This window comes from Momordica charantia, assembly GCF_013281855.1.
Source record: "Momordica charantia cultivar OHB3-1 chromosome 10 unlocalized genomic scaffold, Mcharantia_2.0 BLBB01000010.1, whole genome shotgun sequence".
NCBI classification, from domain to species: Eukaryota; Viridiplantae; Streptophyta; class Magnoliopsida; order Cucurbitales; family Cucurbitaceae; genus Momordica; species Momordica charantia.
Genome location: NW_028275158.1, coordinates 3912833 through 3939199, shown reverse-complemented (window position 1 = coordinate 3939199; position 26367 = coordinate 3912833). Strand labels below are relative to the sequence as shown.

Genomic DNA, 26367 nt, shown 5'->3' with positions numbered 1-26367 from the left:
CTATTAAGAAAATTGATATATTGTTTCATTAGTTCAAGCCAAACTTAGTTTGGAATTTTCTGTGGTTATTAAAATAATAGCTTCCAATTGCTTAAAAACTATTATTTGAAATCAAGACCGACGATTGTGGTATTATGTAGTCATTGTAGAGTGCAATTGGAAGGTAAATGTTGCGATCTTATATCATTTTGTGATGTTATTTGAAAAAAAATATCAGTGTAACGTATGTTTTATCCACCTATGATCTAAAGTGACAATCTTGTATTCATATTTGTCACGTCAGCCCGACATGTTTTCGGGAAAAGTTTAACAAATCTGTCAATGAACTAACCATTCAAACTTATTTATAAAAATTTAGAACAAAATCAAACGTAGTTGAAAACACAATAACGAGAAGAATACTTTTTAAATTATTAGTCTCTATTAGTACCTTCAATGAACTCCTCATATTACTCTTATTATCGAGTAATTGGAAAAAAATAGAGGTAAATTTTACTTGTTCACTCAAACGATACCACGTGCCTACAACGTATAGAGCTGTATATGCATCAACATGGCATAGAACGTCTTTACTCAACTGCAACCGATTTGATGCAATTTGACAGATATATTATTGCATAAGAAGTAGTCTCAATCATTAAGTTGGGCCAAAGTCAGGTTGGCCCAAAGTTTCAATAGTTAAGTCCATGGTCCAATGTTTGACCATTGATTATAATTATTTTTGTGAAAAAAGAAATATTTTTTAATTTTTATATCAAAATTCGTTAAAAAAAAAGAAAAAAAGAAAAACAGAATTATTAAATTGACGTGCTCCATTGAATTTCCTTCTCAAAATTTAAAACTATATGTTACATCTTAACTATTTTTTTTTTTCTGGAAACTATATTTTAAAAAAGGTTGAACAATTCTAACTTAGTTTCTTAATTAAGCCAACTACATGCAAAGAAAATAATTAATGGACAGGCTGTCATCATACGTTTTAACTCAGATTTGCTGTCCTTCTACTATAAGCACTGATTATTAGAATTTACAAAATAATTATTTGAACTCTATAATTATAAATTAGTCGTAGAGTGACTAAGTAAGCATTTGAATTTATGATATTTTGGTTGATAATATATGTATTAACTGGTTAATACTGTGCAAGTTGAAATTTCAAAACCTATTTTAAACTCACTCTACAAGCACTTAAGTATTTATTTAGTGTTCTAGAATTTCCAAAGTCCCTCTCAATTACCTAACCAAATATTATTAAAAAAGATGATTAAGAAGTGCTTATAGTGGGCTAAAATCACTTCCACCCATCAAAAGTCATATCAAACTCATACAAAAGAAAAAAATCATAGACTAAATAGATAAAATGGTTAATTTACTAAAATTATTACCATTTTGAGTAGTAGATAAAGACACTTGTTTGAATAAGGCTAGAAAGAATGCCCGCCAAGTTCAGATAAGGAAATGCTTCCCCCAACCATTAAAGGAAAGGCTCGACGAAGGGAGGGGAAGGAAAACGCTTTCGGAGATCGAGATTGGATTTCTTTTTCATCAAAAACGAAGAAGGCCGAGGATGGCCTACGGTGCGTGTTGTATTATTTTAGAAAATTATTAACATTGAATTCCTCTTAATATATCAAAGTTTTGTTTTAAATGCCCATATCGACATAAATATTGGTGTTAATGAATATTTTTAGAAAATTTAAAAAAATAAGAAATTCGTAATAAATATTTAAATTAACAAATAACTCTGTCACATTCTCCATATATAAAAAACTGAACATAAAAAAGATCTAGTATTTTATATATATAACATGAGTTTAATTCAACAGTAATTGACATAACCGAGTTTGAATTTTTATTATAAAGAAAAAAAAACCTAGTATTTTGATATGTAATCTTGGCCTATATCATGTGTTTTGGTTTCTCATATGGAAAGAGGCGCCATCGGATTCGGCTCCACTCGCCGAAAATAGCGGTTTCGTCTCGCACATCACAATATTTTTTTATTCCTAATATCATACGATATTGTACATAAAAATTCTGCTAGAAATTAAAAAATTTTGAACCCGTTTCTGTACGTGTCGATCGATTTCTGGGTCCAAAATCTCACTTTCCATTTATGATTTTCAATGTTCATTTGGTTTCTTCCCCAATCACTGTGAGCCCACCAACCCCACCCATCCGAATTCCACTTTAATTCTCTCTCTCTTTCGATAGCGATGCGAATTTGAGTTTCCCATCTCTTTCAAATGCGATTCCTCCTCTTCCCTCCCTTTCCGTCTGTTCATCGTTTTGAGATCGCTGTCTCTTCGATCCTTTGCCGGAGATTGAAACCCATTTTTTCTCGAGGTTTTTCCGATTGAGTCACGCTGTTTGTTATTTTGGGGACGTCGGCAAAATTCTCCTCTCTGATCATAACGATTTAACATTACGATTCTTCCATCGTTTCTTCAACTTGGGTTTCCTTCGAATGCCTGAACTGTGGCAGATTTTTGCACAGTTCGTTCACCAGTGATCAATCCAAGAAACTGGGTGTTGGGCGGTGATTTTGTGGGTATTTAACTCGTGCCCTCTGTGTTTGTTGTGCAGTTGAGTAGGAATTGAGAGGATCAAAACTGGGAAAACTGAAAAAATCTGTGCTTGTTTTCTTTATTTTGGAGCCTCAGCAGCAATGGCTCGGAATAGGGTAGAGAAGGAGGAAGGAGAGAAGCACCTTGGTTTGCTGAAACTGATGCAGACTCTGTCGTTTTTGGTTGTTTTTGTGGCTGGGGTTGTCATTGGATTAGCAACAACTTCCCACATTAGCAGATACTTCACCTCACAGTCTGAGCTCTACTCTCTTATCAATCATTTTTCGGTTCCCAACAGTCTGGCGGAGGAAAATTGCTCTGGTTCAGACATGTGCGAGAAAAGGGATTGTTCAAGCTTCCAAACGTTCATCCATCCAGAAAATCTGACTCATGCCATGTCTGACGATGAGCTCTTCTGGAGAGCTTCAATGGAGTCAAAGAGAGAGAATTATTATCCCTTCAAACGGGTGCCAAAAGTGGCCTTCATGTTCTTGACCAGAGGCCCACTGCCCCTGCTGCCATTATGGGAGAGGTTTTTTGCTGGCCATGGGAAGCTGTTTTCTATTTATGTTCATGCCCTTCCAGGTTATGAGCTGAATGTGTCCAGCAGCTCTGTTTTCTACAGACGGCAAATCCCCAGCCAGGTATTCCTTTTTATTTTCTCAATCTGTTGTTTACTATTTTGATACTATGGCATTCCATTTTGTTGCTGCCATGTGATAGTATAATTAATGTCTGAAAAGTATGCCGTAACAATAGACAACTGATTAGATACCTCATTCTGAAATTATAGCAAACACCAATGCATGTTCATGAGTTTGAATCATGGTTTCTGAATCTTACTGAGTTTTACAACATTAAACCTTGCAGGGTAAAATGATTTATCCTAACCCTGATATGGAAAAGGTTGCATATGCATGAATAAACTTGAGATTGAAGGATTTTGATGCTAGCATGTATAAAAATAAAATGAGATGATTTTTTTTGTCTGCTTTGTCAAACTACTGTAGACTCTGGAAGAAAACCCTTCTGAACAATTGTTGAGGTAAAATCTGCAGTTTGTACCATGCTTTTACAGAAGTAGGAAATTTCCATCCTAGATTTACTAGTTGAGTAACTTAAATGGAGCAACTAGGCAATGATGGTATGGTAAATAAAAGACATCTAAATAAGTACCTTAAGTTGTTTCACTACCTCATCTCTGCGATGCCTTTGTGTAAAATGTAAATCCTGTTCATTTACTTTAGATGATAAATTGGAAGTAAACACTGGATACTAATTAATAGAATGACTTTGATCATACCGAATACGAACCTGTGAAATATGTATGTCCTCTTGCATCTGTTGGAAGCCATACGTGCAAAAGCATTGAAGCTTTTAAAATAATGGCTCGAGAATCATATGTTTAGAACACTGGTTCTTTGAAGCTGTTGAAATTTGAACTGTGAGTGATTACACTGGATATTGCCTTTCTACCACGTCAGTTGTCAAGTAGTAATCATACTTGTAAGAGTCTTCTGAATTTTATTTGGAATCTGCTTTTCTTACGGTGGCTTTGATTACTTAACTGTATTTTACCAATCTAGAATCATAAATTCAGAATTGCTTCCAAATTCTCTAAGCAATGAGCATCATCATTCATCCGTTTGTTTGCATTATCCCCATCAAATGGCTTGTTTTCTTTAAAGAACAATGTCCTTCCATTTTTTGCAGCATGTTTCTTGGGGCACGGTATCGCTTGCTGATGCTGAGAGGCGCCTTCTAGCAAATGCTCTGCTCGACTTTTCAAATGAGCGTTTTGTTTTGCTTTCCGAGAGCTGTATCCCAGTGTACAACTTTCAAACAGTCTACAAGTATCTAATAAATTCTGCCCACAGTTTTGTAGAATCATATGATGAACCCACCCGATACGGGCGCGGTCGCTATAGTCGCAAAATGCTTCCAGATATTAAGCTCCAGCATTGGCGAAAAGGGTCCCAGTGGTTTGAAATCAGCCGTGCTCTGGCTGTTTATATTGTTGCAGACACCAAATACTACACTCTGTTTAAGAAGTTCTGTAAGCCTGCTTGCTACCCAGATGAGCATTATATCCCTACTTACTTGAACATGTTTCACGGTTCTCTTAATTCAAATCGAACGGTGACCTGGGTCGATTGGTCGCTGGGAGGCCCGCATCCTGCAATGTATGGACCAGCTAACATCACTGAAAGTTTTTTACAGTCTATAAGAAAGAATGGGACACAGTGCCTATACAATTCAGAATTGACTTCAGTTTGTTACCTCTTTGCTCGGAAGTTTTCTCCATCTGCCCTGGGGCCCTTACTTAACCTGACCTCATCAGTATTGAAAATTTGAACATTCTAGTTAAAAGTAGACACATCTATTTTTCTTCTTTATTTCCTTTATTTATTTTTTTTTGGGAGGGGGATGGATTAACCAAGTTCCTAGGCTTTGGTTGGCACATTTTGTTCTAGTTGCCCAACTACATTGGTGGAAGAATGATTCAGTTTTGGTTCAATTGTATAGAATTTTGTTGAGAGATTTGAGTTCCTTGAGAGGAACGTTTGCAGCAACTGAATCCTTCGAAGAAGGAAAGAATCTAGTGTAGTAATATTATTTTATTTGTTGCCCCATTTGCTCCATTTGAATTCTTCATTCTCTTGTTTGAGATTTGCATTTACAAGGAATTACGGGGTGTTCGGGAGTGATTTTGGCCAAAATCATTTGTCACTCGCTAAAATCAGTTCCAATTTATAGTTGTAATGTTTGACAATGATATTCAAACAGTTATAGAAAATGACAAAAATAATTTTGGCATCGCTCCCAAACATGTCTTTAGTCATGGGGCTTGATTCAATGATACTCCAATGGAGGATTTAATATCTAATCTGTTTTATTCCTTATGTGAAAATAGTACTATTTTCCATGATTACATGTTGAAGTTTAAACAAGGTTCTCTTTCTTTTCAATAAAAAGCATAGAAACTGGCATGGATGTACGTCTGATTCTCTCCTAAAATAATGTGTATTGTCCACGAGTGTGAAAATCACATAAGCATGAAGAAGAATGACAAATTTGTTGATACAATTTGAAGCAGAAATAAATGGTACAGAATGTGTTCTTAGATTCTCCCATATTGTACCTACAGCATGTAGATATTATGCCCTGCATTCAGATCATACTCCATTTTTACATATTTATAATGACATTTCAAGTTCTGGTGAACCAAAATATTATTAATAAATTTGTGACTTTAAATAGTGTAACACCTTGACATATCAGGTAAATACATAATATCTAATAAGACAGACAACATGGACATAACCAAATCCTTGTACTAACAGGAAAGCTTGAATGAAAGACATGAGATGAACTGCCACAAGGAACAAGTAGCACAGAGAGGTGGTATGTAACTGATCTCGTATTGCCTGTCGATCCGAAGTCAAAATTTGACAATAGCATCCTCCAATAACTTATGCATCTAAGAATCAAGCTACCCCCTGCCGTGCCATTTGCGGGGGTTGTGATGGTGACTGATGCTGTTCTTCCATTGGGGGTGGATGTGAATATGGCTGCTGTGGTCTTGTCATTGTTCCTGATTGAAAATAATTAGGACCTGTAATTTGATGTGATGAAGGAGCATAATTTCCTCCCACCTGAGGGTTTATGGGAGGTCGCCAATGTGGTTCTGCCATCTGAGGGGTCCCGTGAGGTGGCTGACGAGGCGGTCCCATTTGAGGTGGCACCTGTGATTGGGGAATTCTTGGGGGTCTGGAGGGCGGGCGATAAGGAGCATGTCCCCATCTATTCATGTTTAGCAGTCTTTCGATCTCTTCACTCAGACCAGCCTTTACAAATACCTCTTTAACAAATTCCTGAAGTGTGGGAGTGAGCCCAATACCATACCTCATTATCTGGTCAAGCAACTCTCGGCTCGCGTCCAGTGCACCTTCATTACATAGCCCTCTAATCACTACATCATAGCACGTGGGATCTGGTTTAGGATCCCTCTCTCCCATTTTTGTTAAAATCTGAGCACAGTCAACTGCCTTGCCGTTCTTGATTAGTTCACCAAATACCCTGTTTCCGAAACTAGCAACAACTCTCAAACCAACCTCAACCATTCTGTTAAAAACTCTCAATACATCATCAATCTGTTCAACCTTTAAATAAGCATCAATCAATGTCCTATGAGTTGTGACATCTGGGGACAAAGACTTTGAGCAAAGTTCAGCAAAGTAAGTCTCTGCATCTGCCATCATTCCCTTCTCACAAAACCTTGCAATGATATTATTATACCCTGCAACATCCATAGCAAAAGGCCTTGACTTTGGCTGAGTTCCCACCTTCCGGAAAGTCTCTATTGCCTCTGAGAACTTGCCAAGATTAAAGCACTCATTGACCATTATGTTAAACGTATCTGAATTAACTGCTTGGAAGTTCGGAGGAGTGTGGTTATCCAACATCTGATCAAACAAGGTCCAAGCCTCCGTTTTCTTCCCATGCTTAAGCAAAACTTCCAACAGCACATTGCAAGTTGCTGGAATCATCTTGAATTGCCTATCAAGCAATGACTTGTACGATTCCATGGCCTCCTTCTCTTGCCCCCTATTAAAAAACCAGTCCATGAACGTCGCATTCACAACTCCGTCATACACCAAACACCTCTCCTTCAACTCATCAAACAATTCATTCGCCTTCTCTAAATTCTCCAAATTTAGAAACCCGGCAATCAAATTATTATAAACCAATGAATCAGCCCCATGCCCTTTATTCAACATTTCCCGCAGAAGATCCACAGCCTCCCCAATCCTCCCAGAATCAATCAATCCCTTGGTTAAATGCCGATATGTCACCGCAGAAGGACTAAACGGAGCATTAGCTATAATATGACGATAAATCTCAAGACCCACATCAACACGACCCTCATCGCAATGAGCATTAATCAAATTATTATACGACACAACATTGGGAACTATATTTGACTGGTTAAAGAAGAACTGAAACAGTGCAATCGCATCGCTATACCTCTTGGCCCGATACATAGCAGCAATAATGGCATTACAAGTGAAAACCGTCGGCCGCGTGTTCGAGAATACAGAGTGGCGAGCGACCGCAGAAGCTGCATCAAGATCACCGGCACGAATCAGGGATTGAACACGATTGTGAAGGTTAAGACGAGGCCCCACAAGAGAGGATGTCGAGTCAGGAAGACGAGGAGCATTGGGATCACGCTGTTGGGGCGGGTAGTTGTCGCGGCGAAGAGCATGGAGAGGGGGTTCAATACGAAGACGGCGCTTTCTACGGCGCCTTTCAGCAGCAGCTTCTTCGGCAGATGAAAATGCAAACGAGCGGGCAGGGAGGAGCGAGATAGGAGCAGCAGTTTGAGAGGACGGTGGAATCGGGGCCTGCAGATGGTGGTTCAGGGGACCGATGGTCAGAGCTCGGGAATGCGACGGAGAGGCTGAAGAGCGGCGGAGAGAGCGGAGGAGGAGGCGGCAAAATGACATATTTCTACGGCGGAGAGAAACCGGAAGCCGTCGGAACAGCGATGGCGAAAGATGAAGAAAGAGAACTGTTAAACCCTAGGAGAGAGAGAATTAGGGGTTCTGGAAATATGTTAAGGACATTTATATATATACGTCTTTTAGGATTTTTTAAAATAAATATTACCATTTTTTCAACATATTTTTTTCCAAACTATTTCTTAGATGTTGTAGTTTTTAAAAACTATTTTTCAAAATATTGTTCCCAACCATGAAATTATTTATGGAAGATATGAGACGATTTTAAAACTAACATTCAAAGAAAATAATTCTTTTTTTTTAATCTTCGTATTTATATAATCTAAGAGAGACATCAAAAATCAATTAATTATTTAGTTTTTATCTTCATATTATGTATTTATATTGTCAATGAAAGATCGGGAAAAAAAGTTACAGAAGTGTCATGACTCAAATATCCGAAAAATTTATACAATCACCCTACCAAACAAACTATCCAAAATAGAATTGTAGGAACTATGAGTAACCATTTTTTGTCTATTTTTTCTAATTATATTTTCAATACAATATTATACTTAGTACATTTATTGAAATGAAATATAACCATAATTTTGTACCCAAAATTTTTTCATCCGTATAAAATTTATATTAAAATTTTGTAAATATAATTAAAATGATATTTTTTTTAAAGTATATACAAATCAAAATAAGTGGTTTTTAAAAGTATAAAAATTAAAATAAATCAAAATTAAAAGTAAATGGTAAAGAAAAAACAATTTGAAAGACAAAACGAAAATAAAGAGACTGAAATAAAATTTTATTATTATTATTACTTTTAATTTTTGGTTGGAAGAAAAATGTATAACTTATTTAGTAAAATATTTATTAATTAATTAAAATAATTTATGCAAATGAATATAGTCCAATAATTATCACATATTTTTAAGGTTCGAATTCTACTCCTGATGTTATACTAAAAAAATAATTAAATAATTTATATTTTAAAGTAATCTTTTAAGAAAATTTCGTTTACGTTTTTATCTATGTATATATAGAACAGATATTTTTGAAACTGGAAGCCTAAGCTTACAGCGAAAATCATATCAAACAAGAAGCTTTTCAGGTTCGATTTCTTGATTTGTATCTCTCTAATTTCTTTATCAAATTAATTCATATACCATATTTTATAGCTACTCGAGTGAAGAATCGCACTGATTCTTCGAATTTGGATACGAAAACCTAAATTCCAATTGAAATAGTACTACCGCCAACGGTTCTGCTATGTCGATTGTTTGAATCGAAATTTTAGATCCGTATCCATTTTCTTATCTCTGACACGAAATCGATGGAATGATCGTGTGGTTTCTGAAGATGATTTTGCTTTTTTTATGAAACTGTTATTGTTGCAGGTCGCTAGGGCTTTTAGAAGTGAATATGCATCCTCCTCTAACTTTGCATAAGCACCCGATGTGTGCCGAAGTGAGTTCTAAACTATCTCTTCTTAATATATGTATATATTGAATTCCTCCCGATGGTTCACTTCACCTTCATTTCGCTTTTGAATTCGTGCCCGTTTCTCATTCTCATTTCTAAATTTTATTAAGAAACTTAAGCATTTTGCAAAGAAACATTTCTTTGTTTATCATTTTTTGGAAACATTCTCAAAATTATATAGAAAATTTGGAAACCAAAACAAGTTTCTTGTTTCCAATTTCAATTCCAATTTGTTACCTACATATTATTTGATCTTTCATGTATTCATGGGTGTTAGGCTATATAACTCTATTTTTCTCTTGCTATCTTGTAAGAAAGAAAGAAAAAGAAAAATAGAAACAGACGAACAGTGTTTTTGGCCAGTTCTCTCTTAGTTTTTAATTCAACTCATCTCTATTCAATCAAGGGTAGAATCATTGACAACCTAATTCTGCTTTGTACTGATGAAAATCAAATGATGACTCTAAAGCTATAATTTGTTGAGTCATGTTCTCTATAGTTGTGCATTGTGGTATGAACTAGAATTCATCTTCTAAATAGAAAGAGAGAAGCAAATCGTTTTTCTTTTTAAATCTAGGGAGGAGAATCTTCTTGTAGTTTACTAATAAATTCGACACTTGTCTATGTGTGTAAGCCCAAAATTCTCTGCTATGATGTGGTTTTGTTAACTTTGATATTTGGAAACCAGTTTTTTAAAACCATTTTTGTCCTTGCGTTTCTCTGTTCTCATTCGTACAGATTATCGAGCAGTTTCAGAAGTGTCATGTAGACCATCCTGTTGCAAAATTCTTTGGTGAATGCACAGATCTGAAAATAAAGCTTGATCGGTGTTTCAGGCAGGAAGTGAGTTTTGTGCTTCCACATTCTAGTTTTCCTTGGTTTCTTTTGAACTTGACCTGCCCCTTTTTCATCTCAAATGGGATTTTTTCTTTTTCTTTTTTTTTTTATCCACAGAAAGCCCTGAAGCGAAAGGCAAACTTTGAGCAGAGCAAGAAAATGAAGGAAAGACTACAAGCTTTAAGAAAGGAAAACTCTTTATGAAGTAGCTAGGAGATGGCTTTCATGAAGAATTTTTCAAGAGAAAACCCATTAACTAATCAGACAACCGAGATCGGGAAGACATGGCGATAAAGAAATTTGTAGCCAGTTTCAATGGTTGGAGACTTAGAATGACTCCAGAGAGCGGAAGAGGAAGAAACTATAGGACGAACACCAAATTTGTAGATTGTGAAGATTACTGCATTTTGGGTTGGGAAGTTCTAGATATTCTTTGTATGCTTGAAAATTGGCCATGATCATTGTTTAGTTGAAAATTGTCTGATTTATTGTTACAATCATGACGAGGACTCTTATACTCTTTCTCAAGAACCTTCTGAAAATAAAATGTATTCGGATGAGATATTGGAGTGTGTTATTTGAGAATAAAATGTGTTATTTGAGAATAAAATGTTCGAGCTTGGTTTTGCATCAAATGATACTGTGGATTATGGTGTGATATAAGGTAGCTAAATTCATTAAAATAATAAGTAATTTAACTAATACCTTTTGTAATACGTGCATCTTTCAATATTTTTTAGAGGTTTATGTTCCTTACCGTGCATCTTTCAATATACTCGTCATCTTCTTAATGACGATCTGCCTTAGGTTTCATCCTGAACTTTTATTTGCCTCGTGCTCGTTAGAGATTGTGGGTGAGTAAAAGATTCCAAAAATTCGATCCGACCGACCAAAATCGACTGAACTGACATAGGTCGATCGATTTGCTAAATAGGTCCGAATCAACTTGTTGTCCATTGACTTAGTCGAATATGTTACTTAATAGATGACATCATTAAATGCACTGCAGTGACACCATGTATTTTATTCACTCACTTCTCAACTTCCTGCGTAGTTTTCGTCTCTTTTCTTTTCCATCTCACTTTCTTTCTTTTCTTCTTTTTGTGAAAATCAATTTGGAAAGATGAAGAGATGTAGAAGTTAGAACTTGAAACCATGGCGGTTGGTGCTTCTCTCCCTTTCTTTCTCTTTCCCTCTCTCTTCTTTCCTTCTCTAGTTTTCTTCTCCCCTTTTTTCCTCTTTTTGGTCAAGGTTGCCTTCCTCTTTGCCCCCCACCTCTGTTATTCATTCTGTTTCACATTTTTCTTCACATTTTTCTTCTTCTCCCACTTCTTCATCTCTAAACCGACCAAAACCGACCGATCGACTGCAGGTATAATTGATCGATCGGAGTTGTAGGGTCTTCAAACACCAATGAGCTCCGACCAATGAAAACCAACTTGTCGGTGGTCTTGGTGGTCGGCATCAGTTGGAGCTTGCCAACCAACCGATGAACACCCCTAGTCCTCGTCCTCTTTTGAAGAGGCGTAGCCGTCTCTTCACTCACCTTCAACCAGAATTGAAGTTGGAGGTTTAAATGATTACCATCCATATTTATTGTAGTACAAAAAGTTCAAATGTTTGGTTAAACTAAAAAGAAGAAAAATTTGTATTAAATTGACTAGCACTTCACACATTTTCATCTCCTCACATTCAACATGGCTGAAAGTCTGGTTCCACCTAGGCTTTGGTACACAGACCGATTTTCTCATTCTCATTTGTTTCTTATCTAAAAAGACCTTCCATGGAAAGCACTAGACAGTAACTGTTTCTGCACTCAGTCTACCATATACAAAATTTAACTGTACAGTAGTTTTGCATCATACCGGCATTTAGTTGATACAAAAATATATTAACAGCCTAAAGTCTATTCAGGAAAAAGCAACCGGATGGCGTCGCTTAAAAGGATAGCCTCTGCTGAGCTCTGACCACTCTTCCAAACTTTACATTTCAACTCGAATGCACTGCTGTCCCTCCATTGCTTCAGTAACGACAACGGCAACGGTCCCCTCGTCTCACCTTGAGGACTTGCACAATACCACATGGGGCAATTTGGATTCTCTGAGTTCTGCTTTTTATCTTCAACCCTCAAATGCCCGTCGTCGTCACTCAGCTCAATCAACTGAACTTCAGAAGGGCCTTCGCTTTTTAACTTCGATTCTTGAATGACAGTCGCCTCGTCTTGCTTACTTGTGCAGGAAACCAACGTTTCGGAACATGGATGCTCCTTTGGCAGAATGGATTGATGCTGCTCTTGATGGGTTTGAGATTTTGCAGCTGATATACAAGATTTTTTAGCAAAATCTTTACAAGTGGGCACATCAAAGTGTTGCTGCTTCTCTGAGATAGTTGGGACACCAACCTGACATTCTTCTACCTCAACAGCTGAGGATCAAGTCAGAATATAAAACAAACATACTTTCTTAAATTAACCACTTCAAAACAGTTGAGCTAAAATTTTGATGCTTGATGCTAATTAGAACCTTTCTGATAAATATGCATTTGAAGTCAAAGGGAGGCTATTCTGGCTCTCGAACAAGCATACAATATCAATGTAAATCTCTCTGAAGAAATTTTATGTATATGTGACTCAACAATGTTGGAACATGATCCAAGGGAAACAGTTCAGTTGCATTTGAGGCCTGCCTTCTGTAATTCATTGACCATCCTCTATGATGGTCTCGAGATGGGTATTTTGGAGACTCTTGATTATGATTATTATTATTTTTATCATATATGAATTTCACAAATGAAAATAATGAATTAAAAGTATTTCTAGATTCACTGAAGCTCTTGAACTGAACTAATTGTTGAACATTAAAGACTATTAAATTAAAAATTATATAAATAGCATTCAACGATTTGAAGTTAATTTTTTGACTTTTAACATGAAAATAGTTGCACCACTTTCAGCTAGTTTGAGATGAAATGGTTGCTAACTGCTACCAGAAGAATACTCAAAGCACTCTGATGTAACTATTGACAGGACATCCCTTTGAATTCGGAGTCTTGATCACAACTTCTTGGTTCTATGGCTTGAGAGGAATTAACTGGGGCTCTGAATACCAAGTGTAAAGTGTACTCCCTCTAAATTATTTGAAGCTTTAGATGGAGCTGATTGTCTAAGGGTTAAGCAATTACTCTCATTTCTATAATGCCAATCCATCTGAGAACTTATTTATGATCTCTTTTGGCTTTGTGGTGGGGAAAAATAACTAATCTTCCAATTTTTATACTTTCTGACAGTCTCAAGGACAAATTCTTATTCACTGAACTCAAATAGTAGAAGAGAAAATATGAGAGCCCTCTTTCACTACTTGATGTGAGGTTTTCTTATCGTCTCCCCGAGAAACTTACGAACTCCGCTATCTTGCCTTTACTTTATTCCTCTGCCCCAAAAAACTTACTTCCCTTTCGCATGCTTCTCCCTCGCCTAAGCAGAATCTTCAACAATACCAAAAACTGCCCATAATAGCCAAGTCCCCCTAATGTTCCCTTTACATCATCCACACTCTTACACGAATAAGTTATATATAATTGCGGTTTATGTTTATCAATACTCTGCGCCAAATATCCACCTAGTCTGAAAGGGGAGATGAGAAATTTGAGTAGGAATGTTGCTAGGTTCTTTAAAATCCATGCCCCCAAATAGATACCTCAAGATCGTTTTTCTTAAAGAGGCTGATTCATGCACCAACAATGCATCTTGGTTCTGTGTCCATTCCCATTGTAGGTATTAAAGAGGTCGATGAAGGTAGGGGTTAAAGCTTTGCAGGTCTGTCCCCTCTGACCTGGGCAACTTTGAAACGCGGACAACTGATGGATCTTAGAAGAGGCGGAAGTTTCAATTTATAACCAGCTGGCCCTACCTTTGTATCAATTTCAAAGGGCGCCCATAATAGCATGGGCGAACTTATTGACTCTTTTAGTTATCGGTTGGTGCCGGTATGCTTGTAATTTGAGATATACCCACTGTCCTACCCAAAAGAAATATATTAGCCTTAGGCACCAGTTAGCTGCCTCACTCTATTCATCAGTTTAGGAGCATAGGTTGTACTTCCCTTAAGGTAAGTTCCATGAAGCTGAAGGGTTTAGCCTAGAAAAAGCTAACAAAAGAGTTGGCCCCTAGAGGAGAAAATACTCCTTGGCAACCCATGGGGTTGGGCCGCCTCTTTAAAGAATACCATCTACCATGGTCGTAATTGAGTGGTTATATCTCTTGTATATGTTATTAGATAGGTACGATATTTTCACTTTCCTTCTGTATCTAGGATATCTCAGTACTTTAGGTAGAACATAAAAGTATTTTCCATCAGATTATTAAATTGAATGAGAATTTTTCCCTGTCCGTCAAATCAGAATCAACTAAATTCTTTGGCAAACTAAAACCACCAGCAGCTGCACCCTTAAACAGAAACCCAACCAACACTAAGACCCAGCTGCTGCAGATTCAGGAAACAACCCGGGACTCAAGCCTGATCAACACTAAAAGAAAGCCCCAATAGCTCCTTATGTTCTACCAGTCAGTTTAAGGAGGTAAGTGAAAGAGAAAACTGAAAAATATGTCTCAAAAATCAGTCACCTATCAAGATAACTTAGCCTCCAAATTACAACCCACATGTTCAAAGGATTGAACTACCTCTAAAGGAAACAATAAATGAAGATGTTCACTATGAGAAGGGGGATGTATGGCTATCTTAACGGTACGACCTACACAGGCAGCACTAAGAAGTAAGGATAGAAAAGACACATACAACTTGGAAGGTAGAAAACAAGCTACGGCCTGGCTCATAACTTCAATGGATCATGATATCGGACAAACTAAATTTAACGGATCAATGGCTCTTAAATTCAATGTAGCAACTAGGATAGAAGAGACATCCAAAAGTGAGTACTTTTTCAAAGGTAAAAGAGAACATCTGAACATCAATTATTAAAACAATTATAAGCAAAGAGCAAGTTCCAAAAAAAATCAAGTAATTAAGACAAAGGCCACTAACCTCTGACATCTTTTCTGTCATCTCTTGTATCAACCACGGCCTTGTGCTGTAAACCCCATATGGGCAGTTGTCCTTCATGCTTATGACTTACTTGTTCATCCCTCTCTAATAAATCATCAAAGGTAGAAAACAAGCTACGGCCTGGCTCATAAATTAAATGGATCATGATACGGGACAAACTAAATTTAATGGATCAATGGCTCTTAAATTCAATGTCGCAACTAGTATAGAAGAGACATCCAAAAGTGAGTACTTTTTCAAAGGTAAAAGAGAACATCTGAACATGAATTATTCAAATAATTATAAGCCAAGAGCAAGATCCAAAAAAAAAAAAAATCAAGTAATTAAGACAAAGGCCAGTAACCTGTGACATCTTTTCCGTCGTCTCTTGTATCAACCAGGGCCTTGTGCTGTAAACCCCATATGGGCGGTTGTGCTTCATGCTTATGACTTACTTGTTCATCCCTCTCTAATAAATCATCAAATGTGGGTTCAGGAATATCTGCTATCACTTTTGGAAGTTCATTTATCAACCGTGCTTGTTCTGATGACTTTTGAAGTAGAAGTCTTTTTTCCATGTACTCAAACAGTGTACATACAAAGCAAAGGTTAAGGCCACTTATTTTTATCTTTCTCAGGTTTAAGGACAAAATGCCGGCTAGGTCAGATCCACATGAAATTACCCAACAGCATGTGGACCCAAATCGAAAAAGAAGTAGATGGTTAGGCAAAACTATGTCTGATCCTTTTCATTTTACAGTTATATCTTATTAATGTTATTGTTATCATTTTAACTAAGACATACAACTTTATAGTCAAGAGAATATACATAAGAATGATTTAAACCGTAGAAGTTGAGGTAACTCAACAGACAGGGATATTATTACTATCTGATATCCTAGGTGATTCCAACTCATGGATATGCAATGTTAGATATTTCCTTGTAATGTCTAGAGTTTGTAACGATTATCCTCTCATCCTAATTGTATGCCATCTTTCTTTCTTTTCTCCTTCTGTTTCTTTTCTCTTAAAGTGTTTATATATTAATGACGATTATGTATACGATGAGTGCTCCAGTAGATCCAAAGAGAAAAGGATAAACTTAAGCATTATGATTGTTATCCTTATTGTATAGTAGGACCACAATAATTGAAATGGCAACAATTAGAAAGTTATCAACTTAGAGTTTTATACTTCTTCTAAAATAAATCATTGTCTTAATTTTAGCCACTCAAAAATGACAGGTGTCAAATAAAGTGAATCCAGAAAGGATATTCTCTTCTCTTTCCCTTCTCATTTGCATGATCAATACACGTTTGCAATCTGGTCAGCTCTCTTGTAATCCACTGACAGTGACAAATATAAACCAGTTGAATGTATTTAGAGATGAAATCAATTATTTACTTTAAATCATATTTCAGATTACCCTACATGTTTTGTAATATCCTCATGCAGACTTTTTGCCTTCTCGTAAAGCTCCGCCTGAGAAAAATAAATTATAGTTAAAGCTACAAGTAAAATATGTGAATTTGAATAATGCCTCTGAATTTAGCAAGAAAAAGAAAAGTCTTAAAAAAGATGTAGGTTTAGACAGTACAGAATAATAAATTATGAGATAGTGTGAAATTAAGAGAGACATGTAGATTTAAGTACAGCACCACTGCACGACTATTTACAGGCTTTGATCATTATACCGTTGTAATTCTCAACATTGTAAAAGGCCAAACAAATAAAATTAGCTAAAACTAAGCCCCGGAGGTTTTCTACATTAGTTTGTTGCATAAATTTACAGAAACTTGTTGTACAGTAAAAAATGCATTTAACACACATGAGGTAACAGACAAGATGCCAGAATGGAGAGGGTGCAAGAACTTCTCAAGTTCATCTCATTGTTGAACTTGCAAAATAAACCACCATAAACTTTCTTGAAATGTAATCATGTTTGGTAGATAGACATTTAAAACATGGAAATTAGAAAGATAATGTGAAGATTTTGGAGAGGTAATAAAGGATATGCCAAATTTCATGCTAGCTTAGCTTCAATAGTTATTGAGCACAAATTTACTGTTATAAGAGACTGTAAGACAAAAGCTTTATAGGTTTTAGAATTCACATGTCACAAAATTTTTTAATCCAGAGAATTAATTGCAGAGGTTCTCAGAATACAGGTTGTTTGGATTTTTTTTTTAAAACAAGAAATTTGTTTAAAAGGTGCAAATGAAGATTATTTGACATACAGATGGATATCCATGTCGATAATTACTAAGAGAATGCGGTAGCGTATATCTGAAGAAAAAATTTAGACAGAATACGACATTGTGACAAATGAAGATTATTTTTAATTTTGGTCTTTGCTCATTCATAAAACTCGTTTCTCACTATAGGCCACCAGGCAAGAAGTACCTTCACAGAGCTATTACTAGTCCATGAAAAAAAGACTTGTTCAAACGAGAATATACTTTCTCATGAACAGAAAACCACTGCAAAAGCTTTTCAGTTGAGTAATTCTCTACCAGTTCATGCATGCTTCAAAACCTTTACAGCCTTACCACAGTGGGCTTCTTGAGCAGGCCATTTCTCACTCTCTGGAGCAGATCCTTGCATTCTTCCTGCAATACCAGACACGGGGTCAACATTTCCCAACATTATCTTTATTTCGATATGAGTAGGGTGGATCACTTAGAAAACCTCTAGTAGAGGCTTCTTCTACGATCAGAATGTAAAAAAGGAGGAAGTTTCTCCCTGCAGAGAAAATCCTTCCATTTCAACTTCAGTATAACTGTTTGATTCCATGATGTCACCCAATTCAACAGATCACAAATTTACCTAGGCATGGTGAGTAGCAGTCTGTAAATGGTTTTAGATTCTGATTTATTGATTTGTAACAACAAAGAAGTGGTAACAATTTTTGGTCAGCTTTGGCACAATTTAGAGAAAACTTGTCATATCGTCACAAGAAAGTTCAGAGCGAACACTATGGATTTGTTAAAACTAGGAAAAGGTCTTTCCCTATTTATCTGGGGATCATAAATCAAGATCTTCAATTACGAAATGAAACTCTAATTCAAGAGCTCCCTGTCCCAAAACACGATATTAGACACATTGGTAAAATTTCAAATTTCAAAGGTCACTACAAAAAGTTTATAGCTAAAAATTATCTATAAATAAAGCATAGTGGGAGCTGAAAATTTCCCTTAACGATAGGATCCGAATTTTCTAACAGACTATGCAAATTAAACAAACATGTCTATGCTACCTCACAGAAGTCATCATCTGATAAATTGTTGATTGGTATATAGTCTAGCCTATTGGTAACTTGCAGGAGAATTTTCTGTTTCTCAGTGTTGCTTGAATATGTCTTTATGCCTGTGATGTGCAGAAAAAGAATTAGAGCAAAGTACAGTAATTTTTAAATCACCAGCAACACTTCAATATGAAACTACCAAAGATCAATCAGTTTCAGCGACAGAAATGTATGGCAGAACACACTTCCAAAGGTGGCTGAGGTGCACGAAAATGATTTTGAAAAGACCAGGTTATTCTCACCAAAAGTAAAGAATGATTATTTTTCCAGTAGGGAAAATAAAAGAAGAATACTAATGAAGATTCATTGCACTATGGACTGGACATTCATCTTGAAATGCTTCACTTATTACCTTCAAACTGAAAAAATAAATAAATATTTGATGCCACAACTTAATTTATCAAATTTTGTTCAGATGCCACAACTTAATTTATCAAATTTTGTTCACCTGGTGTAATGATCAACTGTGAAAATTCAATCATATGTTCCATGATGAGCCAACTTTAGTATGCAAGAGCTAGACAACAAGAACAATAACTAATGCATGAAAGGACAATCTATTCTATTATTTAACCGAATTCATTTGGCCATATAAGAAATTAGATTTTAAAAAAATTATTTAAAAAATAAACTAAGTACTGATATTTCCAACTGATGGCTGCTCTTTTGTTTATATCCATTTACTTTACCTATCTTTCCATCATTTCTCCCTCAATATCACTCTCTCCTACACTTTTCCCTCCACCTCTCTTCCCATCAGATTCTCCCTTCATCGGTCTCACTGTATGTCTCTCCATCTAACTCACTTTATGTCCCTCTCAAGCTTAAGTCTAACTAACCAATCTATAATCCATTTGCATGGCCATTCGAGTTGCATGTGAGTTGTGAGCAAAAGCTCAAGGGTAAGCAAACAATAAGTCAAGGGAGTGTTCAATGGTTCATGCATGTGGTTAGTTAGGCAAATGTTCACGATGCCTGCATGCAAGATCAACGGGCTCAATTTTAAAGAGAACAAACATTGCCTTTTAAGTCTGACAGATCTGAAGGAATCTTGAAAAGAGGGTCAAGGCAAGAGAAGCCTTTCAACTAACCATGGTTGAGATTGGAATCATGGAGCCACACGCTCCAAGATAGTGGGATTACAACACATGGTGCCTGAGCTCATTGCTCATGATTTTTTTTAAACAGGGGATCTAGGTCAAAGGATGTCTATCTCTTTAAAAATTCTCTTAAATAAAATCTTCACTTGTTTAAGTTTTCTGTATTTCATTCAACATAATACTATATCTTTCATATATTAAAATTTTGTTATTTTTATGCTGTGTGTCTCACTCACTAAATTATGCAAAGACTCATGTGCGTGCTGCACTTCAGAAAATGCAGATGAAAATACCTTTCACATAGAGGTGAATTGGACAAAACTACTAGGGTCCGACCTAGTAGAATATGAGAAAGCAAATAACCCGTTAGCTTTGTAATTTTTATATGAACAAATAACCCGTTAGCTTTGTACATTAGAAAATGAGAAAGCACCATGAAGAAAGGCAGCATCATAGAAGAAGATTTTTTTCCTGCGGATAAATTGGACAAAAATATTTAAATGCTTCAAATATTAAGCTTACATATGTTATAAAATTCAACCACTAATCTAAGCAATAGAGATAGTTAATTACCTGTAACTTGCAGTAACTGGTAAGAATTTTTCTGTGAATAGTCATTGGGATCGGATTTAGCTCTTATAAAACTTCCCATCATTTTTCCTTCAAAACATTCGTGGTTTTCAAGAAGTCTCTCTACCAGACTTTTTTTCAGGTATACCAGCTTGACATTTTCAGCAATAATAGCAGCGGAACAATTATGTGACACATGTGAAGGTTCCTGTTCAGCTGGTTTTCTATCTAAGACCAACTTCCTCGGCCTTTTACAAGCCATTGAAGAAGTATCATCCTTCTCTTCTATACTACTTGTGCTCTCATCATCTGATGGTTGCTCCATGTTTTCAGCAAAATGAGCAGTTAGTTGATTGTACACGCTAATCATATTAATTGCTTTCCTCCCAAAAACAGCACGTAGCTTAGCATCGCAAACAATTTTCTTCTTTTTCTGAGGATGGAAAAGCTTGTTTTCTTTGCAATAAGCTATAATTATAGAAGTCACGTCATCCTGCGATAACTTTTGGCTTGTATCTTTGCCAATTTTTGAGAGAAAGTCTATAATTGGTTTTGACCCCCATCCAATGAACTCTTTGTTACTTGACTTCATTTTTTTCATTGTGCCTAGCTTCTCCTTGCTTCTTTTTCCTTTTCTTACTAGCTTGTGCCCTTCTTCTGTATCCACCTGCTCTTCATAATCTGATGATATTTCATATTCATCAGTGTCTTCTTCTGATTCCTCAATTTCGTTTGAATTGAAGTCAGATCTACTTCCCGTCATCAATAAGTTACTTGCAGTACGGACATCTTTTGCTGTCAAACCCTCTTTTACCTTCATCAGTTCCCAATATTCCTTGAATAGGAATTCATAAGTTTCACTATCATTAAAGTCAATCTTTGTCTGCAAATTATAAAGCATAGAAGGCATAAGAAAATCAGAAGGAAGTAGAAATCACCACTGCACCCAGTTTACAGAAAATTTTGCTTCAAAAAAGAGAAAAAAAAGGTTTACGGAAATTTTAATTATTTGTTCATATTCTAATACTCGATCACACTTGTGGACTTGAAAATTTGCACAAAACTCAACGTCAATATTAAATGGAGAAGAAATGACATTACAGGGATCTTGTTTCCCTAAACCCAAAAATTTAAGTTGATGGGTTACATTAAATTTAATTATGATTTTTTTTTTTAATATCCGTCTATCGGACCAGCTTACGCGCACCTCAACTATTCATGTGCCAACCGCCTGACCCTACTACATTTGGTTGACAAGGAAACTCATAGGATATTAAATCCTAGGTAGGTGGCCACCATGGTTTGAAACGACTCCCTCTAAGTCTTTACTATTTACATTGGCCTTCATTGACCACTTGAGTCATCCCATGATGGTTATTAAATTTGTTTATTTATTCATATTCTAATAGGAAATAATAATATTTGATTGACCAAACGAGATTTATAACAGCCTTGCATGTCCAAGACAGTCATTAGGGACAAAAAAGAAAAAGAAAAATAAATTTGGAAATATAACACGAATATAAGGTTTGTTTGGAGACCACTCAGCTGTGATGCAATTTTAGGTAAAAGGGAAGATGAACAACATTAATCTCTCTCTCCTTTTTGGTTTGTGGAGTTTTACGTCAAAAGTCAAAACCTTATGAGGAAGATGGGCTGGGTATTGGAAAGGGTGTAAAAATATTACCCTCCTACCTCAATGGTTATGGTGGTTTTCAACTAAACCTCAGGCCTTGTGGCATCAAGAATTTGAAAGTATGGAATTCACCTTTTCGAGAAAAGGTGGAAGTTGAAGATCCCTCATTTCGAGAAAAATACCATACATCTTAGATGAATCAAATATTTTGACTATGTGAGAACATCCACATATAAGCAAAAGCCTAATAATATTTGAAAGAAGTAATCGCTTGAGGAAGTCCATGGCATAAGAATCAACAAATGAGGGAAGAGATAACGTAAAACCCAAAGGTACCAAAAATGTGTTCATTTAATGAGGAAATAAAGAGAACTTCAGAAAATTGAGTACCTTGTTAATCATAATTTTTCTTCCATCTCTCACCCTCACTACCAATAGAAAAAGAAACTTCATTTAAGACAATTATAATTTTGAAGCACATAATGCACAACCCATTTCATTTCTTGGGTTGAAAAGATTGCCTGAAGTGAGAAGTCATTTCAAGATTTTTTTTTTCCATTACAAAAAAACTAATATAAAGAATCAATCATAAAAAAGTGATAATTCCTCTTTAAAAGACAATAAAAAAATTACAAAAAGTTTGACCTTTTGGGATGCATGGAAGCAGAAGTATTAGCAAAGTCTAAAGAGGTGTTTACATTTTTTTACCAGAACCTAGGAGGGGAAATCTATGACAAAGATCATTCTGATCTTCAGATTGATCTTCAAGATTACACTTCTTCCCTACTAACCAGATAACCCAATAAAGAGCTGAATTCACATATATCCAAAAATGATTTTAAGAATTATTTTATTGGTTGAATTTTTTTATAAATTGTCTTGAAATAAGTTTTTCATGCCAGATTGGTTAGATTATATGGCTAAACCATACATATTATTACTGATATGGTTCTTAAAGAATTATTCAAAATACTTTCTTCCATTCTGTTGCTCGTTAGTCGAAATAAATGAAGAGAACAGAAGGATAAAACCAAAATGGAGAGAGAGGTTTGTTCTGGATATTGGGGTGTGCAAAGGAGTAGTGCTAAGCAATCATAAAGAGGATAAGTGAGCATACCCCGTCGGAGTCAACATCTTCACCATTTTCTATAAGTAATGCAAGCTTCAAACAGTGACTGCAGAATCCTCTATACCCTCTAACATGCACAAACTCGCTGATAGAAATGCAGCGTCCACATACAGCTTTAGGGCAGCAAACACAACGAAACTTTGAGGTTTTAGGGCAGTGTTGGCATAAATGCCATTCTGATACATAATTTACATCATTATTTGAGAAACCGAAAAATATATAAATGGCACAAGCAGACAAAAAGACTACCAGATATTTAGCAAAAAAAGCAACAGACTAAGCTTACACTTCCCAGTTAGTTCTGGAAACTGATCTTACTGAGGCCTCCATGTGCATGTATGTAGAAGACATGGGAGAGGCACATAACAGGCAAGGCAGCAAGCAGGTTTAATACGTGGAAATAACACATAATTGTTAATCAATCTTTTCCTTAATAAGAAAGACCGCATGGTACAAGACTCGGAGAGATACTCAGCAGATATAACTATATAACTTGTGTGTCACTTGCATCAACATGTTAAAGAAATATTAATCTCATAACTTTGAAGTAGTCAATGACAGATCTCTTAATAAACATGTCCAGGAGTCACATTATACCATGCTCATTCAGTAGTTACCCTAGAAGTCACGAACTTCAAATGGGGCGGGATTGAAACTCGAAAGATAATATTGGATTCATAAACTTTTTATTCCCGTGTGTTGTCCAAAGATATAACTTGTATTAAGAAGAATCATCAAGAGTAAGCAACTAGCAACTGTTTAATTCAAGGGGAGAAATAAAACAGACTAAAATTCACACACGGCACGTAGATCACTCTTAAAATCATAATCGTTCTGCATCTTACCACAGATCCAACGATCTTCAGACTCCACAAAAGATTCCTCCTTTCCAACACAATCAGCGTGATACGCTTTAAGGCAATCTCTGAAATAATTATATACGCAATCAAATAATCACAGCCTATTTTGATAATACAGAATGAAAATGTATGATCGTTGAGATATTCATCGGCACAAAAAGGAATATATAAGAGAGTCCAAAATCCAGATAATTTTTTTAACCAAAAAAGAAAAACATCTACACCATCGCATCTTCACACAATCTAGCCAATGAGTGGAATGATCTTACATTAATTTTAGCTTTTAACAACAGTGTCCCAAAACACCACATCTACAGCACATGCACACGAAAAAAGTCCGATCAGCATGCTAATAAAAACATGTTTACGCGTCCATACATCTTCTTCACTCATGAATATTCATAAACCGACACAATGTGTGTTTTATTATTATTATTATTATTATTATTATTATTATTATTTTCTTTTTTGAGAGAGAGAGGAGATTTTTCCTTGAAACAAGGAAAATCACCGGACACAATGGGGATTGAGATGATCAAACCTCTACCGCATTCTAAATAAATAGCCCAACTAATCATATACTAGAGGCATCCCTGTGTGTACTTTCCCAAAATAATTTCTAGGAGAAGTTTCGGCTGAAAATTACAATGTGAGAAAAAAAGTGACTATTGGTGATCCAAGGGAAAAAAATATTAAACAACTAAGTAACCAATTTTTAACTGGATCGTGCGAGGAAAACGGAGAAAAAGAACAAACAAACAGAGCAACGGATTTTTTGTTCATTTCAATTTCCCACTTCAACTTTTCGCTACTCGCCCAATTTTCCATGCATGAACTTTTCTCTCTAAACATCAACATTTGTTATGCTCTCCCTTCCATGATCACTCTCTCTTGAGAAAAAAATTCTTGCATTAATAGAAGAAGGAATTGCCATTTTCAATTGTAATGGAACTCACCTGAAGTCGCAGAACCTGATCTGTCCTCCATCTTTGCAATGGAAGCAAAAATCCTCTCCGATTTCTTCTTTGGTTTTGCATTTCTTTTTCCCCATTTGCGCAGATTGGAGCTTGAATTCACTGAACTGTTCACATTGACGACTGAGGACCAGGAAGCTCCCTTTTAAGAAATGCTGATTATGCTAAAGCAATTTTGTAGAGTAATGATTAAAGCCTGAAAATATCACTTTTTTTGAGCGGACATATAGTTTTATATTGCTTAAATATGTAACTTTTTTTTAGATTAAAATAGTATTTTTGTCCTCGACTTTTAAAAGTTTGATTTTAGGTCGGGGTGAAAAAAAAATTACAAATAAATAAATAATGATATTAAAGAAGAAGTTTCTCCTTTTTAACTTTAGGAGTTGAGTTGAACCTGTAATTTAAAATAAAAATTGTTTTGTTTATTTTCATTTTATTTTTATAATAATTACAACACGATACTACCAATAGATTTCTTGAAAGGTAGTCGTAGCTTTATGCGAAAAGATTTTCGTATTAAATTTTACAAACGGGTCAACATAGTAGTCTTTTAAAAATACCAATATCAAAATCAACATTTTGAAAACAACTCGAATAAACCAAGGTTAAAAGTAGATTGACTAAAATAAACTAACTATACCAAAGCTAAAAAGTATAAAAATCAAAACAGTATTTTAACATTTTTTTTAGCACCAGTGTTTCTCAATTTTAGTTTTAAGTTCAATTATCATTAACATTTTATACATTTTATATTTATTATATTTAAGTTCCTACACTTTTAAATATAGTAAAGTAGTCTCTCGCTACACTTTTGCATAATAAAGTTTCTACACTCTGATGTTTCATTTTGGTCCTTGATAAGTGAATAAAACTTAAACATTAGGAGTGGTTCAAACACGTATTCATGTAAGACATCTATTGATTAAAATACGTTTCTATCATTTGTTTCTATTGAGTAATTTATTAAAAAATATTTGTACCACATGTGGTAGAATTTTTACCACATGACATGATCAGATTGTTTAAAGCAAAACAAGGATGGTTACAACTTACAACAACAAAAACAAAAAAGTTATTTGTTTTTATGTACTATGAGGTGGAGATCAAATTCACAACCTCTTTATTTGAGATATATGTCAATTACCGAACTATGCTCGCTTTGGCAAATAAAATTAAAAGTTAAATAAAATTAAAGTTGAAATACCAGACTAAACATTTTGAAAGTTGATACCAAAATCCAACCATCTAAAAATGTTAACCTGAGATTTAAATTTAAAATAATATATTTTAAAATATCTGATCACATTTTATATTTAAAAAGTAAAATATTACGTTTTTCAAATGTATAAG

At 35.4% G+C, this 26367-nt stretch overlaps 4 protein-coding genes across 8 annotated transcripts; 2 read left to right on the top strand and 2 right to left on the bottom strand.

Moving 5' to 3' along the window:
• Positions 1 to 1914: 1914 nt before the first annotated feature.
• LOC111008111 (Core-2/I-branching beta-1,6-N-acetylglucosaminyltransferase family protein) lies at positions 1915 to 5217 on the top strand. Its single transcript, XM_022280697.2, has 2 exons — positions 1915 to 3211; positions 4281 to 5217. Exons 1-2 carry the CDS (start codon positions 2669 to 2671, stop codon positions 4920 to 4922), a joined length of 1185 nt encoding a protein of 394 aa, XP_022136389.1. The 5' UTR covers positions 1915 to 2668; the 3' UTR covers positions 4923 to 5217.
• A 565-nt stretch (positions 5218 to 5782) lies between these two features.
• GRP23 (glutamine-rich protein 23) lies at positions 5783 to 8185 on the bottom strand. The gene has a single exon (XM_022281119.2). It carries the CDS (start codon positions 8075 to 8077, stop codon positions 6056 to 6058), a length of 2022 nt encoding a protein of 673 aa, XP_022136811.1. The 5' UTR covers positions 8078 to 8185; the 3' UTR covers positions 5783 to 6055.
• A 906-nt stretch (positions 8186 to 9091) lies between these two features.
• LOC111008138 (Cytochrome c oxidase biogenesis protein Cmc1-like protein) lies at positions 9092 to 10964 on the top strand. Its single transcript, XM_022280737.2, has 4 exons — positions 9092 to 9194; positions 9481 to 9550; positions 10304 to 10408; positions 10520 to 10964. The coding sequence occupies exons 2-4, from the start codon at positions 9506 to 9508 to the stop codon at positions 10604 to 10606; spliced, it is 237 nt and encodes a 78-aa protein (XP_022136429.1). The 5' UTR covers positions 9092 to 9194; positions 9481 to 9505; the 3' UTR covers positions 10607 to 10964.
• Positions 10965 to 11957: 993 nt separating this feature from the next.
• On the bottom strand, positions 11958 to 25210 carry LOC111008459 (uncharacterized protein At5g08430). Of its 5 annotated transcripts, none has more exons than XM_022281184.2 (11): positions 24997 to 25210; positions 24026 to 24105; positions 23169 to 23356; positions 20419 to 21298; positions 18698 to 18807; positions 17991 to 18050; positions 16873 to 16923; positions 16717 to 16787; positions 15806 to 16032; positions 15442 to 15582; positions 11958 to 12826 (listed from the first exon to the last, which is right to left on the bottom strand). In XM_022281184.2, the coding sequence occupies exons 1-11, from the start codon at positions 25089 to 25091 to the stop codon at positions 12309 to 12311; spliced, it is 2421 nt and encodes an 806-aa protein (XP_022136876.1). In that variant the 5' UTR covers positions 25092 to 25210; the 3' UTR covers positions 11958 to 12308. The 5 variants fall into 5 exon arrangements, with proteins under 5 accessions (XP_022136876.1, XP_087974672.1, XP_022136877.1 ...); XM_088118546.1 differs by having other exon boundaries at positions 11958 to 12814; XM_022281185.2 differs by having other exon boundaries at positions 23169 to 23293.
• Between the last annotated feature and the right edge of the window lie 1157 nt (positions 25211 to 26367).